Source organism: Mus musculus, chromosome 2 (genome assembly GCF_000001635.26).
Source record: "Mus musculus strain C57BL/6J chromosome 2, GRCm38.p6 C57BL/6J".
NCBI lineage: Eukaryota > Metazoa > Chordata > Mammalia > Rodentia > Muridae > Mus > Mus musculus.
Genome location: NC_000068.7, coordinates 160,325,545 through 160,352,580, shown reverse-complemented (window position 1 = coordinate 160,352,580; position 27,036 = coordinate 160,325,545). Strand labels below are relative to the sequence as shown.

The following is a 27,036-nucleotide window of genomic DNA, read 5'->3' as shown; positions in this document are numbered from 1 at the left end:
GATGCAGAGGATGGGAGGAGAGGCGCTCAGGGGAGGAATGAGCCTGAGTGAACCCGGATGGTGCTCCTGGTGCAGCGAGTGCAACAGGCAAGTGACCTGCAGGTGCAGGAAGGAACATAAGACTAGAAAAAGGAGGCCATGCGTGGTTCTCAGGGGCCTTGAATTCAGAGTAGAGTTTGGCATAACCCAGGACTGGTGGGCTCTGCTGTCACACTTCTGCTGGGTGACCCAACTCATCACATGGCTGCTTGAACCAAGATGACCAGCCGTCGATTTTCTGAGAGGTTTGGGTTTGGATTCTACAGACAAGACAGGTTTGGGGTAGAATGGAAAGCTAGGGAAACTTCGCTTAGACTTCGTGAGTGAGGAGCCTCGAAGGATGGAGCAGATAATGTGGAAGATGCTGAAGAGGTTTAGGGAGGCTGGATGAAGTCAGATATAATGAGGTGAATTGACTCATCCCGTGAATGACCAAGAACAAGAAAAAAACAAAATAAATTTCCTGACTTAAAAACAACAACAACAACAACAACAACAGGAGGAGGAGGAGGAGGAGGAAATAAAAGCAAGGTCTATCAGTAAGGCTGAACTGAAAGAAGGGTGATGACATGAAGTCTGTGTTGAGGTAGCCAAGAATTGACTCCAACAGCCAATGGGAAAAGGGGCAAAAAAAAAAAAAGATTAACTCTTAAGTTAAGAAAGGCAACCCCACCATTGTCAGGAGAGACATAAGATTCCTGGTTTGGGGACAGGAAATAACGTGTGTGTGTGTGTGTGTGTGTGTGTGTGTGTGTGTGTGTGTGTGTAAAATTTTGGTTCAATTTTAAGTCAGAGGGATGAAGGAGGCAGTAGAGTTTACTGTGGGAGTCAGGAGACTGAATCCAACTTCACATGTGACCTTGGGAGCTGTTTAACCTGAGTTTTAATTCACTCTACTGTAAAGAGGGTGCACTTGCCTTCAGGGGCCTTGATGGTGACTTAACAGAGTCCACAGAAGGACTGAGCACCCAGTAGCTGGTCCGTAATTGCTTCGCTTTTGTCCTCCCAAAGCCACCTGCCTCTAATTATTATTATGTTGCTGTTTCTCCTTTGCCTCTTCCTGCCTCTGGCCAGCTCTTCCTCCTGCCCCTGAGACCAGGGCAGGACTGGGCTCCTGGCAGGATGCCTGATGAACTCAGCTGGGCCAGCGCTCCCTGCTGTGCCCGCGTCTGTGGATGACCTGCCCTGCCCCCAGCTCCTACAGCCCGGACCCAGGCCATAGCCTTCTCTGCTCCTAGCCCCAGAGTGGCTGAGAACTCTGTTCACTGGCCCAATCTGGCTTTAGCATGTGCTCCCTAGGCACTCCCTGTGCCTTCCCACCCCCAAATCCTAGGAATAGATAAATAATTGTCTTAGCAATCTGTTGTTTTAACCTCCATCTCTCGTGGCTAGAACATGTGTCCCAAGGGCACAGAGTATTGTGCCCTGCCCTTGTGATGTTGTTGATCAAGAGGCCCGAGTGGATCAGGAACAGTGGACTCATGGGATGAATGAATGAACTGAATGAAGGTTTGTTCGGGGCCAGGGAGACAGTTCAGTGGATAAAGTGCTTTCTGGACTAGCATGAGGGTCCCCGAGTTCTGATCTCAAGCATCACTGTAAAAGGTGCCTGAAACCCTAGTGCTGGAGAATGGAGACAGATGAGTCCCATGAGCTTGTTAGCCAACCTGTCTAGCTGAAATGATCAGAGCCAGGTTGGGAGTCTCTCTCTCCCCCCCCGCCCCCCCCTCACACACACACACACACACACACACACACACACACACACACACTTATTTATACCATCTCCCCCTTTCCTACAAACTCCTCCTGTACTGCCCCCCTCAAATTCATGGCCTCTTTTTCTTTATTTTATCTTTTTTTTTTAAAACACTTTCTTGAAGTCGGTCTGCAGACTTCAGCTATAATATGACTTACTTAGGGAGTTGCACCTAAAATTCTAGTTGGGATACAGTACCCCAGCTCTCACCATTGTTAGCCCCCAATACTCCAAGGTCTGCTCAGATTCAGTCTCCCCACATCCATCCATGGGCAGGGGTTATTTTCTTCCCTCACCCTCTTAACTATAAATGTCACTAGTTGTATAATTTGCCGAGCACCGTGGAATAATGCAAATGAATAGCTTCTTACTACAAAATTAATGAGATCTGGGTGTGGCGATGCAAATCTGTACTCCTACTCTTCAGGAGACTGAGGAGGAATGAGGAGAGTTCAAGGCCACCTTGGGCTAAATAGCAAGTTCGAGGCCAAACTGATCTATAGATAGTAAGACGCTGTTATAAAAATATAAATTGTATTAAATTCTCAAAAGAAAACTAAGCCCTTTTGTATTAAATGGAGACATTCGAGATAGCAGTAGCAGTAGCAGCAGCAGCAGCAGAGCTTAAGTCTGGCACTGCATTTTAAACCACTGGTCATTGTGTAGCATCAGGGCCACAGCAGATCTGGAGTACTGGCACATTCTCTGGCCTCACACTTTACCTAATACTTGGTTCTTATTAGCATACCATTTAAATATCAAATGAACGAATGAAAGTAGATATACCAGTAGAAGTTCTACAGCTCTCCTGAGTCCTAGCTTTCTCATCTTCAAAGTGGGGCTAATCTGCTTGCTTCCCAGGCAGGCAGTGAGGACCCTCTGAGCCTGGGACCACAAGATAAACCATGGGGACATGGCCTGGAACTAGTCAGGTCCAAGTGGACAGAGGCCAGAGGCCAGCTTTGTGTAGTGCAGAATGAGGCTGGCCTGATAAGGTAGGTGGACTCTGCTCTCTGGGAGCTGCCAGCACACCTCTGATGACATATGTCTTCCTGGCCAGAGCCAGGGACTGGAGAGAGCCTGGACCTCCTCTTCATTCTAAGCCCTGTCAAGCCCCAACACGGACCTGAGACCGTGTTAGGAATTCTGTATGTTTTATCGAAAAAGTGCCCGAGGCCAGGGTCAGAGAATGGTAATGGCAGGTCCAAGGTTAATCAGTCAACCAGGGAAGTAATGCTAAAGTTATTTGTCTGAGGGGTTGCCACACCCCCTTCACTTCTTAATATCTACTGGGGTTTCTAACTCCACATTTGACCATTTTGCTCCCAAGAAAATGACACAGAAACATTGTACTTTATTAAGAAGCTATCAGCACTGTGCTGGGGCGGCTCTGAGCTATACTATACTGCCCCTTCCATGTTGTTAAAACCTACATGAGTGGCCCCATTACTTGCCACATTAGTGTATCCTGGGCAGCTTCTGCTATACTCGTCTGTCCTCAGAGTGAACTTTTCTTGGCATGTACTCTGGTCTACATCACTTAATGGCTACCTCCTCTTCCTCCTTGTGGTCCTTACCTGAGACCCTCTTCTCTACCTCAAGTCCCACCTTCCTCTCTCCCCTGCCCAGACACAGGCTCTAGGCTTTTATTAATAAATCAGGGATTCCTGGGGAGCATTCCAGACAGCACATTGCTCAGGACAATGCCTGTGTCCAGACTGAAACCTGATCTTGGGGCACAGAACTCAGCGTCTGAATACACAGTGCACAAGACCAGCCCCAAAGGGGAAGGGCCAGCGTGGATGCTGGATCGCTCATGGCCTCCATCAGTCTGCTGACAGCTGAGAATGGCAAACCCCGTGAGGTGAGGGGGTGTTCGTAGGCCTCTATGTGTGTACATTTGTGCAGGGTGGCCGAGGACAACCCGCACTCTGGTTTTAGGTGCCACTGACTCTCTCAGAGGCCAGAACAACCTCTGTCTATCCAGCAGGCCTTCTACATGTTTGAGGTTGTAGCTGGTTGCTGCAGGTATGGCAGACCCAGGGGGCATTGGAGTTATGAGACCAGCACTGCCTATTTTTCTGAGGAGCCATTCTTATACAAATACTTAGCCTGTCTTTGAGTTTTATGTCGGAAAAATAGTGGCTTTTTAGACTTAAGATACATTGAAGTCTTTATAAGCTTGCTTTATAAAATTAAGAAACTGTGCATTAGAGACGGAAAAAGGAAAGAAATCAGGGTCCCTGATATTCTTCTCTCCCTGCAAGACCATCATGAATACACCCCGATTCACACACATGTACCCTCCTCCCCCATATAACACACATACACTGCAAACCCAGTGTGTCTCCTGACAGCCCCTCCCCCACCCGCTTTCATTTTCCTTTTAAAGACTAGAGGTCAAAGGCCAACTGCCTACTTTGAGCTCTGGGACTGGCTTTTGCAGGGAGTAGTGAGTAGTTTGATAAGACCTAAAGTCACTCTGGAGTCTTACAGTCATCAAACTTCTCATTTTTTTTTTTTTTTTTGCTTTGAAACATCTGTGTTTTGAAACTTGTGGTCAGATGGGCACACACATACACACACACAAAATATTAAGATGGGTAAAACTTATAGCTGGTGTTATGAAATTCATTTTATGCTTTTCCTTAATCGTGGTTTTGAACTTCTTGTCTGTCCATTCTCTGTCCTCTGCTTTTTAATGTCTACCAGGTGTTCTGGGGCTTTTTTGATAGCCCAACAGTAGTAGATGTGCCATGCAGGAGTCTTTAATGAAGTGCTCTACTTCTATTTCTTTGAAGTTCCATGGTAGCTTGTGGTGCCCAGACTCCTAGAACTGTGGCTCTGTAGGTGCTGGTTGTGGCCTTCAGGGCAACTTGGATGAGGTGCTGAGCTGTATTAAGAGCCCAGGGCAACATTTTCTACCCTGGAAGTACTCTTAACACTGGTTTTCTCTCAGCTTCTCATATATCCTTACTCCTCCTAACCCACGTGTACACACACACACACACACACACACACACACACACACACACAATCAGAACTCCATAGTCCTTAATATCAATAGAGTCTTCCTTGTCACACACAGTACCTATTGTTGTAAATGTGAACCTGTTGTAGAACTCCAGGCTGTTTAGTGGGCAGGCCAAGACACTCCTCAGCATGCCCAGGGCTGTCACAGGAACCTCACATGTTGGTACCAGTGACTCTCTGATCCCTTCATAGATGAGGAAAATGTGAGGCTCAGACAAGAGTGTCTTCCCTTCAGATACATAGAGAGCCAGGAACAGGGTCTGGGCTAGATCTCACTGCCCTTGTAGATCTGTGGGGGTGGCTCTCCAAATATGGCCAGTTGTGTGATCTAGAACCCTTTTCTGGGATTCTCTGGGTTGTGAAGATTGTTGGCCTGGCTGTCTCCAGCTTTTCCAGCATCTACCCCCCTGCCAAACACTTTCTAGTACAATCCAACTGCACCAATCATAACACCAACAGAACTTTTCCCCACCATTCCTAGGGGCTAGGAAAGAATAATGGCCTCTGAACAATGTCCATGTCTTAAGCCTGGAAATATGCTTTCTTATTGTGTCTAAAAAGGACTTTGCAGCTACCACCAAAGTTAATGACCTTGAGGTTGGGTGTGTACCATCACAATGGATCTTACAACTGAAAAGCTTTCCCAGCTGTGATCAGGACAGGTGTGATTAGAAAAGCCATGTTTGGAAGCACAACATTGCTAACTTTGGGGGTAGAAAGAGGTGGTAGAAGCCAGGGAGGTGCCCCTTCTAAGCTGGGAGAGTCAAGGAGCCCCCAGAAGAGGAGCTCAGCTTGAGTTGATATGGCAGCTTGAGATTTCTTTAAGGGATCTCCAGGGACTTTTAACACACAACTGGGACTGAGATTCTAACGTAGACTTGTGGACTCTCCAGGAAGCTCCATTTGTCCTCAAACACTGCACACACATGTACATGCACATACAATTATGCTGCTCCTCAACTTGGGGTTAGTACTGACAAGGCAAGGTACAGTCAGGAGGAGGAAGAGTGGGAGGGGAGTGGGAGGGGAAGGAGGGAGAAGGGGAGAAGGAGGAGGAGGAGGAGGAGGAGGAGGAGGAGGAGGAGGAGGAGGAGAAGCAGCAGAATGATGTTAGTTTCATTAATGTCAGTCTACTAATTCTGATACCAACAATAGCAGCACCCTTGGGCACTCTTGTGGGCACTCTGCTAAGTGTGTCACAGTTAATCTGTCATAATTCTAGGAGACAGGTTAGTCTTTCTATACCCATGTTCCAATACCCATTTTATGGGGAGGAAACTAGGACTTGTAGAGGTTAAATAACTTGCCCAGGGTCTCTCAACTAAGAAGCTAAGATTGGGCCTAGGCTATCTGGATCACATGAATCATCTTGGCTACTTTAAGATGTGTGTGTTTTGTGTTTTGTGTGCACACACATGCCACCCAGTTCTTATTTAGCCAGCCTTCCTTCTTCAGAGTCTCCCCTCTTCTTCCCCTCCCTCCCTCCTATTATTACTGCCTAAGGGATATAAAAGGACCCATGGGTAGAACTCCCTAGGGTTAGGGTCTTATCAAAGCTTTTGATAATGATTCATCAAGAAATAAAGTTGCTAGTATTTTCTTTTGAATTTTGCATCTCCTTTTATGAAACTTCACCCACTTCAGCCAGATGATTGGTTGGATGTGATGTGTTATTAACTGCACACGGTGAGTCAACGTGTCAGGCTTGGTACAAGTTCCAGGCTTGTCAGCTCACAGAAGTGGGGACATCCTGGCTTGGTGTGTACACAGACTGCAGCAGGGTCCTGCAGGTGGTTCTGCTCTTGGGGGTGTCCCACTGGCTTGGGCAGGCCACTGACTGCAGAGCATTCCCTGTTTTCTGGGAGCTAGCAACTGGTGTTTCATACCCATGCCCCTACTTGCCTAAGGGGGGAGGTTGGGCCAGGCCCCAGGAACCTGTTGGTCTGGTTTGGAAGCTTATTACCAGGCTCTGGGGGAAGGATGGAGACCCAGGGGAGGAGGAGGGAAGGAGGGGGGATAGAGGAGATAGAGGAAGGGTCCATAGGGGATGAAGAGGGAGTGTGTATGTGGGGAGGAAGGAGATAGCACTGGAGGACCTGGACTAGCAAGGGTCCGTACACTCCAGACTCACCCATCTCATTCCACTCAAGTGCTTCTCCCTTGCCTCCCTCTCCGATTCTCAGGGGAAGGACCTAATCTGATTGGAGGGCTTGAAGGAGGGAGGGAAGTCTTTATGAGGAGCTCCCCTTAAAGTCTGGCCAAATCTGCTTCCAGAGACTCTTTCCTGGTGTTTGTGAGGGATGTTGGGGTTCCTAGCAAAGTGCCTTGAGAAAGAGCTGATAATAAGACGAGAGGTGTGCCATGCAATGCACTCCATGGGTATCCTGAGATGTGATGGGGGTGTCTCCACAGCTGGGTTACCTAGACAGCCTAACAGATCAGGGACGCCTTTCTTTCTCTGCACAGATACTTCGAGATTAATGGTCAAATAACTAAGACACAACTAATTTTCTATTGTTATTCTCTATTATACAACCTAGGCCCCAGGCCCCAGGCCCCAGCACCTAGATGGCTTCTGATCCACATGATTTTTTCCCTCCTCTCTCCCTCATTTCTTCTTTCCCACAGTTACATGGAGGTTAGTCCTGTGCTGTGGGTGGGGAGTAGAAGAGACCTTGGCTCTCTGGGGTTATAGCCCAGGGTCTCTTAAACCACATCTGAATGGTAGCTGAACCATTTAAAGGCTGGGCAGGTGGGAGCAGCAGAGAATCTCTACCCAGTACCCCAAGTCTGACACACTTCATCTCAGCCAATAGCCAACAGAACAGGCCTAGTGGTCCCAGATGCTTCGTTGAAAAAAAAAAAATGGATGCTCTGGGGTCCAAAGGTCAAAGGTCACGTGTCAGACCTAGGGGCAGGGGGAGGGGGAACTGAGACTCAGGTCAGTCTGATTCAAAACTTCATAACCATCTTCTAGAGTACTTCTCTGCAAAGGTATTCCAGGCCAGGGAAGACTCTCTCTCTCTCTCTCTCTCTCTCTCTCTCTCTCTCTCTCTCTCTCTCTCTCTCTCTCTCTGTGTGTGTGTATGTGAATGTGTGGTACTTGACAGTGGGGACCCAAGGGTGCACTTAAATGAATGCAGGCTCCGGATAGGGCTTCCTAACAGGTCTGCTCAAGATACCTTGGTATGTCAGCCAACAGGCAAAAGAGATGCTAAAAGATTTCCTCTGCAAAATGTCAGGGCCTGAGATGAAAAGTGGCCTCCTGCTTGAAGCATGAGTCTCGGAGTGAGGCTCCTGACATAGCCACCTGCCTTTGCATGACTGGGAAAAAGTCTCTTGACCACATATGGCTGCTCTGTGAGCCATTAAAATAAAATAAAATAAAACTCCCCATTTACGGAGCTGTATGAGCATTGAGCAAGAGCAGTATTTTTGCTTAGAGCTGAGCACATGGTAAGGGCTGACGACGCCCATGCTTTCTTTCCTAGGCTGACATCAGGGCTAGCATGGAGAATATCAGAAAGCTCCAGGAAAAGAGAACTGTCAGGCCAGGGCTTAGCAGTTTTCAAAGGTTGGGCTGGGCAACCTTCCCCCTCCCCCAGTGCCCATTGTCTTTGCCCTACGTTTTGGAATGATGGGAGGAGGAGTGGGGAGGAAAGAGAGGTTCCAAAGGCCACCCATGGAGCCTGACTCTCCCAGGAAGCAAGGGGAGCCGCTGGACCATCAGCTCCAGCGGGGGACAGAGAGCTGCTACAGCCTCAGTCTAACACCAGGGTCCAGCACACTGGTCCTGGGCAGGCTGCATTTTTCTGATGTTCCTTGGTAGGCATGGAGTTGGTCTGGATTGAGTCTCAAGGCAGCTGGGTTTTCCTTCTTCCTACCCATGAAGCTGACAACCTGAAAAGATCAAAGGGTCTCAGAAAAAGTGCCACAGCCTCAGCAGTGACCTGGTGGCATGCTGGCAGGTGCTGTACTATCTATCTTCCTCACACACAGGGCAAAGTGTGGCTGTAGTTAGTTTTGAAGGATCTAATTGTCTAAGACACAGAGACACACTATGGCTGACATCCCAGGCAGGCACAGGCCATGGGAAATGGATCCCTGGATACTGGCTCGAGGCCTATGAAGATGACTTCATGCCTTTGATACCAAAGGAAGAAACTGGAAGAAACAAGAAGCTGTTGTGTCAATAGGCACTGGGTAGAAGTTTAACCTTTTTATGGAGAAAGGGCCTCAGGAATACCGGAGTTCCTCAGGCCCATGAAAACCATACAGAGCCCAGTCTTTGTACTTTGTTCCCTCAAGAGTTGAGATCTCAAGAGACAGAAAGGACCTGGGTGCTAGGTTCACATAGAATTGGGTTTGGGTCTTGGTTCTTTCTATAAGCTCCCTGAACTCCAGTTTGCAAAATGGCCAAGTGAAAAGCCTTCTCAGGTGATCCCCTGAGCTCGTGAAAAGCATCCAATGTACCGAAGTGATCAAGGAACTCAGCAAAACAGATATGTCAGCGTGGCGTTTAAAATCTCATTTCCTAGACCCTGCTGAGCACTTGCGGTGGGCCTGCCCTCTGCTCATTCTCAGGTCTTCTTCACAAATATTGGTCCCTAATCCCCATGTTAGTATCCTCATCACCCTATTCCCTTCTTACAGAGACCTAAGGGTCCCTTCCTTCGCCTTCATATCCTTAACTGCCACTGGACCCTTAGACTCTGTTTCCCAGCTGGCCAAGAGGCTGAATCTAGACACAGTAGAGCCCAGCTGTCATGGCTCCACCACTGACAAGCTTCTTCCTGAAGACAAAATGCCTATCTTCAATTTCCCTGTGGTCCCATGCCCCAATGGGTCCTACTTGAACCCAAGACCCACAGTCCTTCCTGACCCTTGGACTCTCATCCAAACTCAACCTAGAGCCGGCTACTTTCATATTCCCCAGCAATCTGCAGAAACTTGGGCCAGGCAACTTCCCAGTTGAAATGTTGACAAGCGCTCCTAATAAAATAAAAGCCTGTTTTCTATCTTTCTTCCTGCCAAAGGCATCAGGGATGATTGATTGATTTAGAGAAATTAAAACATGTCACATATTTTATAAGCAACGTAAGCACCTGTGCAGGGGCCTGAATACTTGACATAAAAAATGTTGGCTTTAAATGTGGGAATAAATGTTTTTCAATACTTAAATCAGTATCAGATATGAAAAAAATGGAGCAAAATCATTTCTTTTCTCTTAATTGGCACCCAGTGCATACCTCTTTAGCTCTGCATCTTTCAGGGGAGTAGCTGTGGCTTAAGAATGTGTAAAGACAGATGGATTAAAACATAACCACAGGCCAGTCAAGATATTCAGTTAAGGGGCTATGGTGACCATGTCTTAGGATGCCACCAAGTCTTGACACTACTCAGGAGCTTCTGGATCTTGCTCGCTTCTCCACCTCTCTCGTGTCCAACGAGCTCCATATTCTTCACTTTCAGAATCCTCCTTATTCTTCTTCCCTCAGCCTGGAATACCATCTCTGGGTCACCTTGAATGCGTGCTCTAAGAGGGTAGAAATCCTTCACTGGTGGATCCTGAGTTCCTAGCCTGGTGTCTCACATTCAGTAGGTGTTTGTTAAACATTTGGAAAATGAGTGACCAGCCTGGAAAACTCCTATTTAAACTTCAAAACCTCTGTCAAATATTGTCTGCTCATTTTTCCTATCTTTGTTCTTAGTAGGACCTGAGAATGTAGTCTCTGCATCCTTAGAGTAGGGCTTGAGGCTGTTGTAGTCTCTGCTTCCTTGCTGCTGTATGTTCATTTGGTCCACCTTAAAAAATTATTGTGTGCAAGTATGTGTGTGTGTGTGTGTGCACACGCTCGTGTGTGTGTGTGTGTGTGTGTGTGTGTGTGTGTGTGTGTGTGTATGCATGCACGAGTTGTACCTGTGCATACAGGTACCCATGGAGGCCAGAAGAAGATGCTGGATTCCCTGGAACTGGAGTTATAGGCAATTGTGAGCTTTTATGTAGGTGCTTTGAATTGAACGTGGGTCCTCTGGAAGAATAGCCAGTGCTCTTAGCTGTTGGGCCATTTCTCCAGCCCTCTTTGGTCTAGTCCTTACATATCTGCAAAACAAGGGCCTTCTAGACTTTGGAGTCATTAGATCTGGGATACAGTTTTTTTTTTTTTGACTATTCATTCATTCATTCATTCATTCACTTAATCACATATTCAACAGAGTGTTACTGTACATCTGATTCTATGTTCCAATCCCTGGGAATTAAATGGAGAGAAAAGGCAGAGTGGCACCTGCTTCTCACAGATTCCCTGTAGGCATGCCCACTGCCTTCCAGAGCCTTGAATTCCTTTGCTCTGATTTCCTTGGGAGCCGATTAAGTCATGAGGTACTGGGAGGCCCCTGGTGCTTGCTAGGTGCTTGCTAGGTGTTTGCTAGGTGCTTGCTAGACTTTGCCCTGTCCTCAGCTTCTTCTGTGAACTATGATCTTCGTCTGGGGCCTTGGGAGGTTTCTGGTCTCTTCCCTTAGACACAGGGGAGATGGAAGTCACTGTCAGCTGCTACTGAGGCTGGTAGAGGGGGTCTTTGTGTCTGTTTTCTTTTGCACAGGTGCACACACACACAGCACGTACATCAATATGGTGTGGTCAGATGTGGCCTGGCTTGACTGCACAGGCTGTTCTATTACCCATGGTCAGCCTTCCCTTCTGTGTGGGCCAGCTATAGCATAGTGAGGAGTTCCAGAATCCCCCAAACACAGCATAGCCTTAGGGTAGAGTGCTCAGTATCTAACCCAAGGTGGCTGAGGCCCAGACATGACATACTTTACCCAGTTTCATGTGGAGCTTTGAAGCGATGAGATGGGGGGGCTCAGAACTCTAGGACAAAAATGACCTAGTACGGCCCAGGTCTTAAACTCAATAAGAGAAAGAGTGAGGAGGTCTCTGAAGGGCAGGTGGAAGGCTATGTTAGAATTCAAATAGCCTGTTTGAAATTATTAATAATTTCATAAAACTTTGGAGTGCCAAGCCTCAGAAAACAGTGGGTGTGCTTTATGTTAAAGCTTGAGACTTCCCAAAAGGACATGGCTTAAAATTAAGTAGGACAATTGCAATTCGGTTTTTTTTTTTTTAAAAGATCAAACACAAACATATTATAACCTTGGGTTTTCACTTAATATCCTGGGGCCATCCAAGTAGTGTATAGGCATCTGGGAAGTGTTACTGTCTTGTGAGAAGGGAAAGTCCTGTTATAGTAATGACTGGGCAAGGGGTGGTGGCCCAGAAACAGAGAAGGGAGCATCAGAGTGGGGAAGCCACCAAGAGCTCCAGGAACGAGAGGGGACCCACAGGTCACAGCTCTCGGGAAGGAGGGAAGAAAAGTCCACAGGTCACAGATTGGGACTTTGTGCTGGAGGAAGTCACATGGTGGGACATGCTCGGCTCCTTCCCAGGGTCCTCCAGCCCCACCCCTGCCCTGGGGCTTTTCTCTAGTCACACTGTCCACCTGATACGCCCTAGAAAACCTCTCAGGTCTCTTGACTGAACCTCTCCCAGGCTATTCTCTTTGCTGGCAGTCTTCTGCCTCTGCTATCATCCATGTCAGATGCACACAGACTCAGAGCATCTTAGGTCTACCCTGCTCATGTACTGAGTATAATTTGCTGCTCCTTAGGTGTGGGTTTCCATTTTTCACTTAAAATGTTTGGTCTGATGTCCATCTGTTCTGCAGGACCAAATGCTAAGGGCAAAGCCTGCCTGTCACCCTGTCCCTAGCACTAGGACAGGCACAGACAGATATAGCAGCAATACAATAACTCCTGAGGAAGGACGAATGGCTGCCAATGGTTCATGCCTTCACCAACTCTGCAGCCAATGACCTGGGCCAAATGAGAACTTTCCAATGGTCCATGAGAGCTTTGACTTTGGACTCCATGTGCATTTCCACGGTCAAGTCCAAAGCATTGGGAAATAAGAGCCTGTGTCGTAAGAAGGTGTCCTGGTGACGTGGGTGCCGCTGCCCAACACACCTCCCACAGCTTGCTGTTGTCAGACAGCATCCCTTACACTTTGCTCACAGACTCTGAGGGCAGGGACAAGTGAAGGACACCAGGGGACAGCTCCTTTCTGCTTTGTAATATTTGAGCAGCTCAGCTGGGATGACTACAGTTCTGGGAATGGGGATCCTCTTCAAGACGCTTCTTTGCTCCCGTGTCTGGGATCCAGGCTGTTGTGGCTCAAGGCTGAGGTTGCAGGATTATCATCTGAAGCAGCACACATGGCCTCAAGTGGTTTCAGGGTAGTGGGGGGTTAGGGTTTCTGAGTGGCAGCTTATGCTTCCAAGTGCTCTATGCTGTAACGTGGAGGTCGGTCGTATGGCAATGGAGCCTCACTTCTGTATTCTGGTGATCTGAGGTTTCCAGCTTAAGGAGAAGGACCACAGACCCCAAATCTCAAGGAAACTCTTGTCAAACTGCTATGGATAATTTATGCATGGTAGATCTCTGGCATCAGGTTGGCATACGATCATTCAAAAAAAAAAAAAACCGGATGAACAAACCTATTTCCCATTCAGTTTTTCACCTCTGTTACGAACATTCCAATTAGCTTTGCAAAAAGGGAAGAGGTTTGGTGTTTCACAGTCCAGGGTTCAAATCCTAATTTTATGACTGTATCCATGGGCTCTTGGGCAAGTCACTTGGACCGACCCACTTGAAACTCACCCATTGATGGCCTGATACTGTAGTGAGTTAGTGAGCTACTGGAGAAGCTTGCAGCCTGGTGAGAGCCCAGTGATGGCTTCCTATTGTGCTCATCTAGGCTCCTCCATGTAGGGAGAGTCGGAATAAATGGCTCTCAAACGGTCTTCCTGGATTTAGGCCAGCCACGACCAAAAGGGATCCAGTTTATGTCCTTGCGTTAGTTGCTAAGTTAAGGACCCGGAGACACAGAGAGAACCCTATTATCAGTCCTGGGGGCATATGTGTCCAGGGGGCAAGGGAGGTGGAGGGAGGCAGCTGGGTGACGAATATGCTTCTGGAGCAGTGTGTGGTGGGCCACAGATCTCCTGATCTGTTCTTAGTTATTTATACAGATTCAGTTAAAATCTGACAGCTTTCTGACTTGAGAAGATCGCAGGAAGAATCAGCACACGAATAAGGCAGAAGCAAGCTCTTAGCTGCCTCCTAATGTGACCTAATGCTTAAGAACTGTACCATTTTCATGTATAATCTCATTTGATCACACCAGTATCTTTTTGAGGTAGGTCCTTGCATTGATTCCACTTTACAGACAGACACAGAACCTCAGATAAACAGAGTGAGTTGACCAGCCCCTCCTGGTGTGATCACCTCAAGAATACTGATGCGGCCCCCAACTGTTTGCACTGAAGCAAAGGGTCCCAAGGGGTTAGTGAGGCACATCCTGTTCCGTGTGGCTCAAATGTCTTGGTGTTGAGTTCTCATTCAGTTCGGACATTAGACTCCCTCCAGGAGAGGGAAGGAAAAAGACTTTGAAGATCCTGTGTAGGGTCTCAAAACCAGATCCTATGGGAGGGCATTGCCTGACATCATAGAGGGAAAGCTGATTATGGGGTCAAGAGCATCTATGCTTGCTGAGCGGCACTGGGAAATGGATCAATGGCTTCCAATGACCTGCAGAGTGATATTAGCCAGTTAGAGCTGTCTGCGACCCATCAGGTCCCTTTAACTCCTTCCACTAGTGGAGCTATTGTACTGATCATGCTTCTTTTAATCATGTTTTCATCTGAAATTTGAAGTTGTGCCACTGGCCCAAGGCCATACTGTAGTGGATGGAGCTGAGATTTGAATCCAGACCTCTGACACTGATTCAGCTCTCATTATCTATGTATGGCGCTTCCAGGGAAAGATGGCCCCTGGAATGTCTGGCTAACGCTGGTGAGAGCAAAGGTGTCCCTACTCTCTGCCTCTTCCATCTTTTCCCAGCTGGAAGTAAAAGAGTAGAGTTCCCAGACTACTGATGGGCTGGGGGAACTGCCCCAAGTGGGATATCAATTTGGTTAGCCACATGTTCCTCTGTGGCAAGAATGAGGGGAGGCCCTGGGAAGATAGCTATAAACAAGGCAGGACAGATGCAGGTAGAGTCCATGGTAGTGCCGTGTTCTGGGCTCTGATAGACGTAGGCAATGTGGACGACCTCTTTGTCTTCCCTGGACCTCATATATTCTCCCACTTCCAACTGCCTAAGTCTACACTGTCAGTGTTGATGACAGGCTAAGGATTGATAGTCACCAGGAATGGCCCCCAGCTAGTGAGTGACAGCCTAGTGGATTTATACCCAGGGGACTCAGATGCATGCTCTGCCTCAAATCACAGCAAAGCAGACTTCTGGCTGCCCATAGTGGGAAATTTGCTGGTACACTGAACTTGGCCCTTCTCTGTACAGTCTGCCAGGGGGACTGGGGAGGGACTCAGAGATGGACGGCAAACTGCTCTGTGTGTGTGTGTGTGTGTGTGTGTGTGTGTGTGTGTGTGTGTGTGTCTGTCTGTCTGTCTGTCTGTCTGTCTGTCTGTCTGTCTTAAGGCTTCTATTACTGTGATAAAACACCATGATCAAAAGCAACTTGGGGAGGAAGGGGCTTATTTTAGCTTATGGTTCGGCATCACAGTCCATCACTGAAGGAGTCAGGGCAGGATCTCAAACAGAGCAGGGACCTAAAGCTGATGCAGAGGCTATGGGGGGAGTGCTGCCTACTGGCTTGTTCCTCCTGGTGCATTCAGTTTGTTTTCTTATATATCCCAGGACCACCTGCCCAGGGGTAGCACTGCCCAAAATGGGCTGGTCCTCCCACATCAAAGTTCAATCAAGAAAATGCTCTACGACTCACTGTTAATCCTATAGAGGCAGAGTTTCTTAATTCAGATTTCTTCTTCCCAAATGACCCTACCTTGTGTCAAGTCAAAAGTGAAACTAACCATACAAGGTCTGTGAGTCAGAGATGGGGGCAAAATCGACCCTCAAAAGAATCTAAAGTAAGTCCTCAGAGTGCGTGGGAGTCAGCCGGTGGAAGGGGAGACAGGGATGGAGAGCAGAGAGACAGATGCTCAGGGGAAGTTAGTCCGGAGGAACGTGAAGACTCAGTGCATCCAAGTGTGGTGGAGTGGGGTGAAATTGTGAAGCTGAGGCTGACCATAGGAGCTACAGAGGACAATCTGTGCTTCACCTTAGCACCTTGGGCAGACACGGAAGACTCGAGGCTAGGGAAGTTTGTGAAAGATTTAGAAGCCAAGACGGCGTTTGCTGGGTTCAGCTGAGCATGCTCTAGAAGCTCCTTCTGGGCAGGAAGGAAGAGAGTGTGTTGGGCCAGTTCTCCTTCAAGGAACTTCTTCTTGCTACTGGTCTTCCCTCTTAGGAACCCATAAAGTCGGGCACTGTGGGTAATTATAGGCTTAAAGAGGCCCAGGGCTGGGAGTCTGAAGATATGTGGGGAGTGTGCTGTGGACAGGAGCCAGAGTGCTGGCCTAGCTGCAAGTGAGGGAATGGGACACCCAGACACCCAAGGTCCCCATAACGTGTCCCAGAGCAGGTCCATTTACAGGCATCTAAGGATGGAGCTCAATGTTGCCACAAGCCAGTCACCAATACTCTGGTCCTAGTTTTTTTTTCTCAGGGTTTGTTTCTGTGGTTGCTGAGGTAGGTTCTTGGTACAGTGGATGCTTTCTTTTGGAGTTCTTGGTCTCAGTGGGTTCTGCATGGTGAAGAAAGCTATGTTCTTCCAAGGCAGAAGTGCTTCCCAGGCATTTTGAATAGGCTGCCTGGGGTTTCCTTCTTGTCATGTCCTCTACCTTCTTCACTTAAACCCATTTGAGAAAGACAATCCATGTGGCTTGAAAACTTCATGAACAACGGAGACTAGAGCTGGAAAGATTTGTATTTGAATTCTCCTCTTCCCACCCTCTGTATCTCTCCTGGAAAAAGTTCCTTTTGCTCAGGAAGCCTCAGTTTTCTCATCTCTGCAATGGGATGACAACACCCATTGCAGGTTAGTTGGGAGCACCAGACTTAATGGATAGGTGTTAATACGTAACAGCCATGAAGTCAGTATTTTGACTATGCCATTCCTCCTTACCCTTGTTTTAAAGATGTACAAAGACATACAAAGCCTTCCCAGGGCTACTTCCCACACTCCGTTTATGGGATAGATGATCTTAAAGAAGATGGAAACAAGACCCAGACAGACGGAGGGTCTTGTGAAAGCCGCTCTGGCTAATTAAGCTCTGTTTGTAGTTCTTTGGCAAAGCACAATCATTTGTTAGCTCTAATTAAAAGAAACTATAAAAACAACATAGAACCCAACTGAATGTTTGGAAGACAGAGGGTGGGGGATCAACCCTGTCTCATGAGGTTGGCAGCCTAGCAGTGCAGCAAGGACCCAGCTCATCCATGCTGGTCTGGACCACAGTGCCACAGTGCCACAGTGCCCTGTTCCCCATTCCAGATGAACCATTATCCCGTTAATGGTTTCCTGTGATGTCATCAAACTGCCACTGAGTTTTGCTTTCATTTTCCCCCAGCTTAAGGTTCTGGTAGACACCTCTTTATGAACACAGAATATGTCTCCTTTTTTGTTTCATTTGCTTCAGATAAATTCACAGAAGCAGAGTTGGTGGGTCTTGGGGAAAGGAACACTTTTTGTGGTCCATGATACATATTTTCCAATTTACCTTCCATAAAGGCTCTTGTTTACTTTGCTTCTAGCAAAGCTTATCTGTCTAGAAATTTCCACACCACCTTACGAGCCTTGAGTATTACTGTTTGTTGTTTAGCTTGCTACGTAGGTTGTGATTTCTTTTTAATTTAACTCACTTTCCTTTTTGTTAGTTCAAATGTACACATATATCTGTGCATATGTATCTGTGTCACATGTGTTCCAGTGAGTTCACACTCCGATTGGAATAGTATCGGGTATTTTCTGGGTGGTATTGGTAAGGCAAGTCTTTTGTTACAATGTGCAAAAAGTACCATGGCTATGTGTCTGCAAAAGGCATGTGCACTGTCTGCCCTGCCAGACAGTAATAATTGTCGTCCTAAAGCAGGGCTGCCTCCAAAGCTGAAGTAAACAAATGATTTTACAGCACACAATGGGAGTCCAGACTGACCCTGGTGAATGAAGTTGCTAATACGGCTTCCTGGGATGGATGTCAGCCAAGGGCTTCCCCGGGCGGGCAGGCAACTTAACAGTAGGTCCTGGTGACAGCTGTAAATATGGGACAGATAAGCCAAAGGATGAGGCAGGGGCTGGGCCATGGTGTGTGGGTGTCTGCATTGGGATGTGGGTGTGGAGTGAAGCCTAGAGCAGCCACACACCTCAGGGAAGGGGGCTTGGCATGGCTCAGGCAAGAACACTGAGGGCATCTGAGGTGGGGATGTGTGTTGAGAATTTTTCAAACCCCAGCAGAGACCCAGAACACCTCTGGTGGATCTGACACAGTGTCCAAGTGTTGGGAACAGGCAGACCCAGGTTCCCAACTTGGCTTTGGCTGCTGAGATTAGTGGAAGCTGTCCTTGTGGGCTAAAGGTTAGCTGGGAGCCTGGGCATGTTCTGTTCTCTTTTGCTTTGACCTCACTGGCCTCTCCAGGCCGGAATCCTTGTGCCTTTAGTCTGCCCTGTGCGACTCCCTGCTTGTGCTCAGAAGGCCCCTTCGAAGGCCTTTCTGCCTCTTTCCTCTCAGGCTGACCTTGAGGTGAGCTTCTTGAAGGCTGCTCTGATTCCTGGTAACACAGCTCCTGGAACACGCGTGTATCTGTATTCTGGATAAGCAACAAGGAAAATCTGCTGGTGGCCTCTCTTCTTGTGACATTGAAGGTATCAAGGTATCTGTTATTAGAGAATACACCCCTTGCTTGGACTTAAAAAGGGGGCGCCACAGTACTTTCTCATGCTTGAAGTACTATGCTAACCTCTCCTCCTCCTCCTGGAAGCCTTTCTTGACCTCTCCAGCTGGCAAAGGATTGCTTCCTTTGCCTTCCTCCGTGCCACCTTTCTTACAGATCTTACAGCCCTCGCTTGGTTGGTGCTTGGTCTGTTCTCAGGGTAACTCCCTTCCCAGCTACCCAACTCTATGGCCACGTCCGCGTCTTTTTTACCGCACCCTCTTGTGGGATAACCTTACCCCTCGTGCTGGCCTCGGCACTTTGAGGACTCTCAAGGAACATTTGCTGAGCGAGTGAGTGATGAAATCTTGCCTCTGACATCCACAGAGGGCTCCCGATACGGGTTCTCTTGCTTGGCCCAACTTTCCCGTCAAGGCCTGATAGGCATCATACACATTTGAATAATGACACTGGCTGGTGCTCATGGTAAGCCTTGGGGTACCAGCCCTGGTGGACAGTGCTTTACAAGCAGTGCTGAGTGCTATCTTTCCAGCAACACAAGGAAATTGGTATCCCCATCACCCTCATCACACCAGGACAAGTTTGAGGTTTGCTGAGGACAAGCGACTTGCCAAGGTTAAATCGTGAGGAAGGAACAGAGCTGGAATCTGACCCCAGTTCTGTGTACTGCCAATGTTCCTGCCTGGCCACACTGCCCCTCCTCAGGGTATCACATCTCCTGTTTTGCCCTTTGGACCTTGAGTTCTAAGGAGAAGGAACAGTGTCTTATGTGTCCTGGCATCTCCAGGGCCCAGCACAGGGCTGGGTGCAGGTAGGCGGCTATAAATGTTGATGAAAGAGATGGCTGGATGGACAGACTGCTGGTGTCTGCCCCAGCTCTGTTGCAAGTGGGGAGTTCCTGCAGTTCTACAGCACACTGGGGTGGGGGATGGGGGAGGGGTGGGGTTTAACTTGGGGCTGATCTTGTACCCGGGTTGTTCTGGTCATAAAACGCAAGGTGTGTCACCGTGGGGACACAGTGAGCAATGTGCCTGCCTGCCAGTGTATCAGATATGTCTTGCCAAACACAGGCAAAATGAAATGTCCTGGGAAGGCAAACAGCCTCCTCCCTCCTGTGCCAGAGAGCAGGATCATTGTGTTGTACCTACACGCAAGTTCCTCCAGTGTCCCCGCTGATGGCCATGAGAGATAACACGGGCCGTGTGTGTCTCTCTGAGTGACGAGCAGCTGTCCTGGATATGTAGGTGCTGTAGGGTCCCTAACGTGTAGCTGGGTCAGGTTATAATCTATCCAGGGAACAGGCTCTTAGGAGGGGTGAGATCTCCCAGCTCAGGGCTGCAGTGCTTGTGCCCCTAACATCAAGGACTGTGATCTGGGATTGGTCCTTCTGCTCCAAGCTCACTGTGTGTGTAGACCACCTGACTGTACTGGGGTGTAGTTATTGATGTATAACCAAGGCCCAAACGCAAATGGTGGGGGCACTTATTTTCACACATCTACCATCCGGTTTCCCAGCATGCCATTTGGTTTTGCTTACAGCGCCACCTCCAATGGGTTCAGAGATTCAATTGCAGACAGGAGCAGTGTTCACTTGAATTGGCCTTTGCTCTGTCTTTCCCTTTTACAGGGAGCAGTTCATTCAGGCTATTGATATCCCCATGCCATGGTTAGTGGCATGGAGTTAGTGTTAGCATTTGGCTTGATACCGACTTCTGCTAATCACCGTGCCCAGGGCAGGTCACTTCACCTGGCTGAACTTCTGCTTCTTCACCTACAGAGTGTTCTGGTGGCACACAGGTCAGTGGAGAGGGGCATGCATGTGGTGTTGCTCAGGACCAGCCCACTAATGGATTCCCTCAGGGAGGGCGAAGATGCCACTAGATCAGCCATCTGTTCTGTCCCCTGATACTTTGATATCCTAGCTGTCCCTGCATCCCTTTGATCTCCCTTCTTTGGCCTCCTCAGGACCAGGAGCCCTTTCCAATGTATCAGCTCACTTTTTCCTTGGTCCTCCCTGTTAGATGCTCAGGAACTTGTTTGGTGCAAGCTTTCTGTGCCACTTGCTCAACTCTGCACCGATCTGGGGCACAGCACCCCTGTGGACGTTTACCTCCCTTTCTGGGCCTTCACTGGGCCTATGGTTTCTTTCTTCCTGTATCTTTCCTTCCCTGCAAGAGTGTGTGTTGCATGTATCCCTGTAGTGGTAGTGTGTATATGTGTTGATGTATGTGGTATATATGTGTGGTATGTTTGGGGTATGTGTGGTATGTGGGTATAGAATGGTGGTGTATATGATCTGTACATGATATATAAGGTGTGTTGTATATATGTATGGCATGTATGATATATGTATATATATATATATATATTATGTGTAATATATATGTCTATAATGGTGGTATGTTCTGTATATACAACAAGTCTGGTATGTCTGGAATATATAGTGTATGTGGTATGTATGTTGTATGTAGTATATATGGTGAATGCATCTATACTGGTGGTGTGTGGTATTTGGTGTATATGCTGTGTCTATGTTTGTGTAGTGATATGTAACATACATGTGGTATGTATATGGTATGTATAGTATATATGTTATATGTATACAACATGTGTGGTATTTGTGTTGTATGTAGTGTATGTGGTATGTGCTTGTAGTGGTGGTGTTTATGATATGTGGTAAGTATATGGTATGCATCTGATATGTATGGTATATGTAGTGTATTAGCATGGATGTTTGGCATGTATGGGGCATGTGGCATTTATAAGGCATGTGTGACATGTATGTTGTTTGTTTATGGTTCATAGTATGAATGTAGTATGTATCTCATGGTGTATGGTATGTGTAGTATATGGTATGTGTTTTTGGCATGTGTGTTGTATGCAGTATGTATGGTATATAGTATGTATATAGTGTCTGGTATGTGCAGTATCTGTGATATATATGTTTAACATGTATGCTGTATTTGTGGTGTATGTGTGCTGATTCTACAAAGAAAAGTATGAATGAGTGTGGGCAATGCATCTGCTATATGCACTCACATAGCAGTGGGGGTGCCAGGTATCTGAGGCTGACATCTGAACATGTGTGTGTAGACAGGGCTCTCTGGCTGTGTGTGGAGTGAGTGTAAGGAGTGGAAAGGAGCATGAAGTGACTCTGGTAATGCCATATGCAAATGTCTATGTGTGTGTGTGTGTGTGTGTGTGTGAGAGAGAGAGAGAGAGAGAGACAGAGACAGAGAGAAAGAGACAGAGAGACAGAGAGAGACACACACAGAGAGAGAGACAAAGAGACAGAGAGAGAAAGTGTGTGTGTTGTCTCTGGTGTGAGACTGTGTGGTACGACATGAAAAAGTCACGTGAGCACATGTGTAGGAAGGCCAGCGTCCAGGTGCTATGTACAAGTGTGTGCATGACACTATAGAATGTGCAAAGAGGAGCTTGTGAGTGTGGTGAGTGTCATGAGTGTGGTGAGTGTTGTGAGTGTCGTCAATGTGATGAGTGTCATAAATGTGGTGAATGTAGTAAATGCGGTACTCCCTACTATCCATGGTAGTTAACACGGGATGCAGGAGCCTCAGTTGGTGGATTCAGCCCATGAATAGGTCATGATGGAGTGCAGTTGTAAAAGGGTCTGTGTGTAACAGACACAGGTGCTTAGGGCTAAGGGCCAGGGACCAGCTAAGTCAGTCTTTAGTTTGTGCTACTGGGGCCTCACTTAGCTCTGTGCAGAACTTGTCAGGGCAGGGGTGAGTCTCCTTTTGTACAGAGCCCTGATCAAGTCCCTGCCCATTCTCTGTCCCACACGGTGGTAGTGAAGAATTCCCATACGCCTCCTGAGCAAGAGTTACACTCAGGACCTGGGAGAGATGATCAGAGGGCGAGCCCTGGGCTAGAGCAGGCAGAGAAGGAAAGTGCTCTGACTCCAGGCTGCTTGCTTGCTCCGGATATGAACTGGGCTCTCTACTGTTCTGAGCCAGGCTCTCTCCAGTTCTCTCTGCTTCTTCCCAAATGAGGTTTGGAGACAGTAAGTCAATGACAATGGCCTTTCTTCTCAGTCATATTCTGAAATCTGTGGATGTCTTTGTCACCAGTGTCCTAATAAATTTTCTTTCTCAAAAAAAAAAAAGAAGAAATTTTGTTGAACGAATTAATGACATAAGAATGTTTATGGTTGCTTGGGAGAAGGCAAAAATATTTGAAATGTTCTTATTCTACAACACACAAGACCAGATGTGTGGCCACACTGGGAAGAGTGTGCATATGTGAATGTGTACACCCGTGAGTGTGAAATGTACAAGGGCAGAGACAGATAGCCCCTCCCCTCTAGCTATGGCTACCCCTGGAGCTGAGATTCCCAGGCTGGTCATAACTGTCATGGTTTACTCTTCTGGGCTGTTAGGGAGATAGGCTACAGTGACTGAGTGTTGGCCTAGGGTTTCTGTTTCCCTGGGAGGGGGACCTCTCCTTCTGGGGGATTTGTACCAGCAGCTAAACAGACAATTGCTTGTCAGGTTGATTGAAGGCTTTTCAAAATGTCTTCCATGGAACACCCTCCCATCCCCCCAGTGAGCAGATTATCTGAGGTGGAAATGTTTCTTCCTCAGCTTTTTTCCCCCCTTTCTCAAAGTAGTAATTACTGCCCAAGTAGCCCTCCATGGCGTTTCCTGTCGTTTGGAGGCTGAAGCCAGCGGCTGGCTGTTTCCTCTGCTGGGTGAACACAAGCAGGCCAATTAGGGGAACACCCCGCCCCCAGCTTGGCCCTGAGTCCCAAGGGCTCCTGGTGCCCTCCATGGGAGTTGAAGGGCCAGGGAGGCCTCTCTTCTCCAGTGGGGATGCTGGGTAAGCAAGGGACTGGCTGGCTGACCATTAGTACCTTTGGCTCTCTTCCAAGTCCTGAGGCCTCGCTGACTCTGATCTCCAGACCCCTTTTGCTTCCGAATGCGCTTGGCCTGTCCTCGGTGGTGGCCATGCAGCGGAGCATCTTCATGTTAGCCAAATGAACAGCTGGGAGACAAGGCAAGGATCACGAAATGCTGATTGACAGGCCTGTGTGTGTTCACAGCACAGGGCTTTTCACTTTGCATGTTTCCAAAATATTCTTTATAACATGGGTTACACAATTGGCAGGGTCACTCTATAAATCCCACCCACCCACCCATGCTCGGATGCACCCCCTCCAGTAGCCTTGTGGTTTTAAAGTTTGTTGCCCTCCCCTTTCCTCTTCCTCTGCCTCCTCTGCTACGTCTTTCACTACCTCTACCTCTATCTTCACATTCTCCCTCCCCTAAGCATCCTCCTAGTCACAGAGGCCAAGCCTGAGCAGGGAACAGTCTAAAGTGAGGGAAGAGCTGAGGATTCCGAGTTGAGTTTTGATAGCTTGGCCCAAGGTGAATGATCTTAATCGCTGTGTGCTTCAGTTCACTCACTCATTCAGTAAGGCTAATAACAGAATCTACTTAAGGGTGGGATGAGAGAATTCACATGAAGAGCTTAGCACAAGGCTCAGACTCTCTAGTCTGTGCTGAACACAGGTTTAAGGAGCAGAAGATAAAGCAGGCCTCAGTAAGGGATGAGTACTGCAGAGAGAGGAGGGGACCTGTAAAATGACCAAGGCAGAAATTGTGTGTTTGGGAGTTTCTGGGGACCCAGTATGGCTGGAATCAATTCAGTGGCAAAGCATGGAAGGGTTGGCAGTGGGCTGGAGCTGGGACCACAATACTGTGATTAAGAGCATCGTCCCTGGATCTGATTGTCCAGGTCCAACTCCAGCCACTTATCAACCACATGTGATTCCCTTTGTCTTCTCACAGGTAACAAGGTGCTTGTAGTCTCTGCTTTGGGAGATGGAATACCTGAGTTAGGAAATAAGAGAACTGCTCTGTGAAAAAGTGGGGGTACACTTGCTCACTGCTCTTGTCTGATGTGGTCACATTCTGCATGTGGTTGTACATGTGTGGGTGGCTCACGGGCCCACCTGCAGCCAGCAGTTGTTCACATGGTGCGTTTGTGTGTATATATATGTCAGTGTGTGGTGGAGCCAGGTCACAGGGAATCTACTGAGCCTTTGGGGGAAGGTCGATCTGTTCCAAGAAGCCCTTCATGGAGACAGGATACAACCACGTCCAGAAACAGTGGGGGCTAGAAATTTATAATCAATAACCTGTAGGAAAGCCCCATCTCCATTCTCTCCCTTGTATAACCTCGGTAGTAAACCTATTTATAGCAGGCTGATGAGTGTCTTAATTTCTGTCATTGTCATGTTCTTGTCTCTACCAGGAAGGCAGATGGCTATGCAAGAGTTAATGTGGCCAGCGGTGGGTGGTGGCTGCTGACAGCAGTGGGCAGGTCAAGCCTCCTAGAGGTGTTGGAAGCAGAGGGAAGCAGGGAAGGGAAGTTGTCAGTGGCCTTCAGATAAGAGGACATTCGACCTTGGCTGAGACCAAGGTCCTCTCTGGAGGCCCCCCCAGCATGCCAGCACAGCCCCAGGGGAGGCTATGGAAGTCTCTTTGCCTTCAGCAGCCCCGCTCAGCCAGGGCTGGATGTTGGGCCTCTCGTTATCTGCTTATGCCACATGGAGGCAAATCATGCTGGGCACAGAAGACTTGGCTGGCCTGCAGGAAGCTGGAAGAGCTTCTGTCCCTCTGGGGTCAGAGGTGGCTGGAATTTGGCAGTCGGGGACATGGGAACTTCCTGTGACCCTCCCAGAGCTGAGACTGGCAGCAGGAACCAGACAGGGAGCTCGTGGTGGTCAAGAAACGACAGAGAGATTTGCATGGCCACTTCCTTGTAAGAGCTGTGGGGGGAGACTGGATTTTTGTGGTATATGTGCATAAAATACGCATGCACTCATACATGTGTTTGTATGTACAGACATGTTTGTGTGACTATGTTCAGTGTGAAAAGGCAAGAATTCAGTGTTTGTGAATTGCCAGATGGACGTGTGTATGCTTAAGTCTATCTGCCTTGGAAAAGATGCTCTTGGTACATATATGAAGCATGGATGTACGTGTGTACAGCCATATATGCTTGTGTTTATAAACATGCACTTGGGTGGGGTTTATGTGAGCCTGTGTGTTGAATACTCGTAATAAATGTGTAAGGAGGAGTATGAAACACATGTGTATGAGTTCATAGGGAGTGCAATCTGTGTGTGTGTGTGTATGTTGTATGTCTGAAAAATCTGTCTTAGAATCCAGCAGGATGAAGCCACTGAGGGAAAGAATAAAAAGCTACGACACTGGAAACACCTGGCCCTTCAATCAGCCTTGGGGTCTTGAGTTTCTTCCTTGCTATCAAATGTGCCACCCCACACTCAGATTCACAATCGCCACACATTCTGTTAGCTGTGATTCCCAGTTCAGTACAGCTCTTTAATCAAAAGTGGGCACCTACAAGGAGGGCCAGTAGAACTGCCTCCAGGTGAGACGTTTGGTTTCCCCTGTGCTTGGAGGAGTCCCGGCCTGGTGGCAAGCTGAGACCCTCTGCAGCCCAGTGCATTGTGTCAGCCCTGGCATAGCGAGGGAAGGGTGGCCGCTTACACAGGATCCAGTGCAGAGGCCTCTGGTGGGGAAGACTGGCTCTGCCTTGAATGTGAGTTGGAAATCCAGGGGCTTTCAGAGCAGGCATGAGCCACAGCCACAGACCTCTCAGCAGGAGGACTTGGAGCAGACTCTCTACCTTCATATAGTTTAAGAAAGAGTCTGGACTGAAGATGTGACTCAGCAAAGAGTTCGCGTTAGCACACGTAAGGCTCTGAATGCATCCTCGTGTTGAAAAAAAGAGTTTATCTCTTTTGTTTTGGCATTCATGTGTTATTTGTTCAATATGTTTCTAATAATAGACTAGGAGTGTGGCCTACTGCGTGCTTGTATAAAGTTTTATTGGTACACAGTCTTAAACACACCCATGTGTTTATGCATTTTCTGTGGCTTCTTTCATGCTACAGGGGTAGAGCTGAGTAGTTGTGACACAGACTCTATGGCTCTTAAGGCCCCAAATATTTACCCTCCTTGCTTTGTAGCAAAACTTTGTTGACCTGGAACTATAAGGTGATTTCACCAGAGTGAGGAAGATAAGCAACATGAAAAATAAATGCTGAACAATTAGTGAGTGAGTGAAGGGCTTAGTTAATTATGGGGGATATTGCAATTCAGGCAGAGGTGCTAGTGTATGCTAAACCATGGGGCCAAGAATCAGTACCAGGTGCTCTGGTAATGGACGACAGAATATAGCACACACACACACACACACACACACACACACACACACACACACACACGAGATTGGCAGTCCAGCTTAGTCAGTGTTTATGGACAGAAAACTTCTCTCTAGAGGTGA

The 27,036-nt window shown here is 47.9% G+C and overlaps 1 protein-coding gene and 1 non-coding gene across 5 annotated transcripts in view; both read left to right on the top strand.

The window, feature by feature from the left end:
• Gm46773 overlaps positions 1–27,036 on the top strand; it is a 100,960-nt gene that overhangs the window by 8,713 nt on the left and 65,211 nt on the right. The gene's annotated exons all lie outside the window — the stretch shown is intronic.
• Positions 3,529–27,036, top strand: part of Gm826 (predicted gene 826) — a 37,660-nt gene continuing 14,152 nt past the window's right edge. Inside the window, exon 1 of one of the 4 annotated variants that reach the window (XM_006499794.3) lies at positions 3,529–3,662. In XM_006499794.3, the coding sequence (XP_006499857.1) occupies positions 3,615–3,662 (48 nt within the window). In that variant the 5' untranslated portion in view covers positions 3,529–3,614. Of the gene's footprint in view, positions 3,663–24,994; positions 25,486–27,036 lie in introns of those variants that run through there. The other 3 variants (XM_006499793.3, XM_006499791.4, NM_001033411.3) reach the window with 3 other exon arrangements.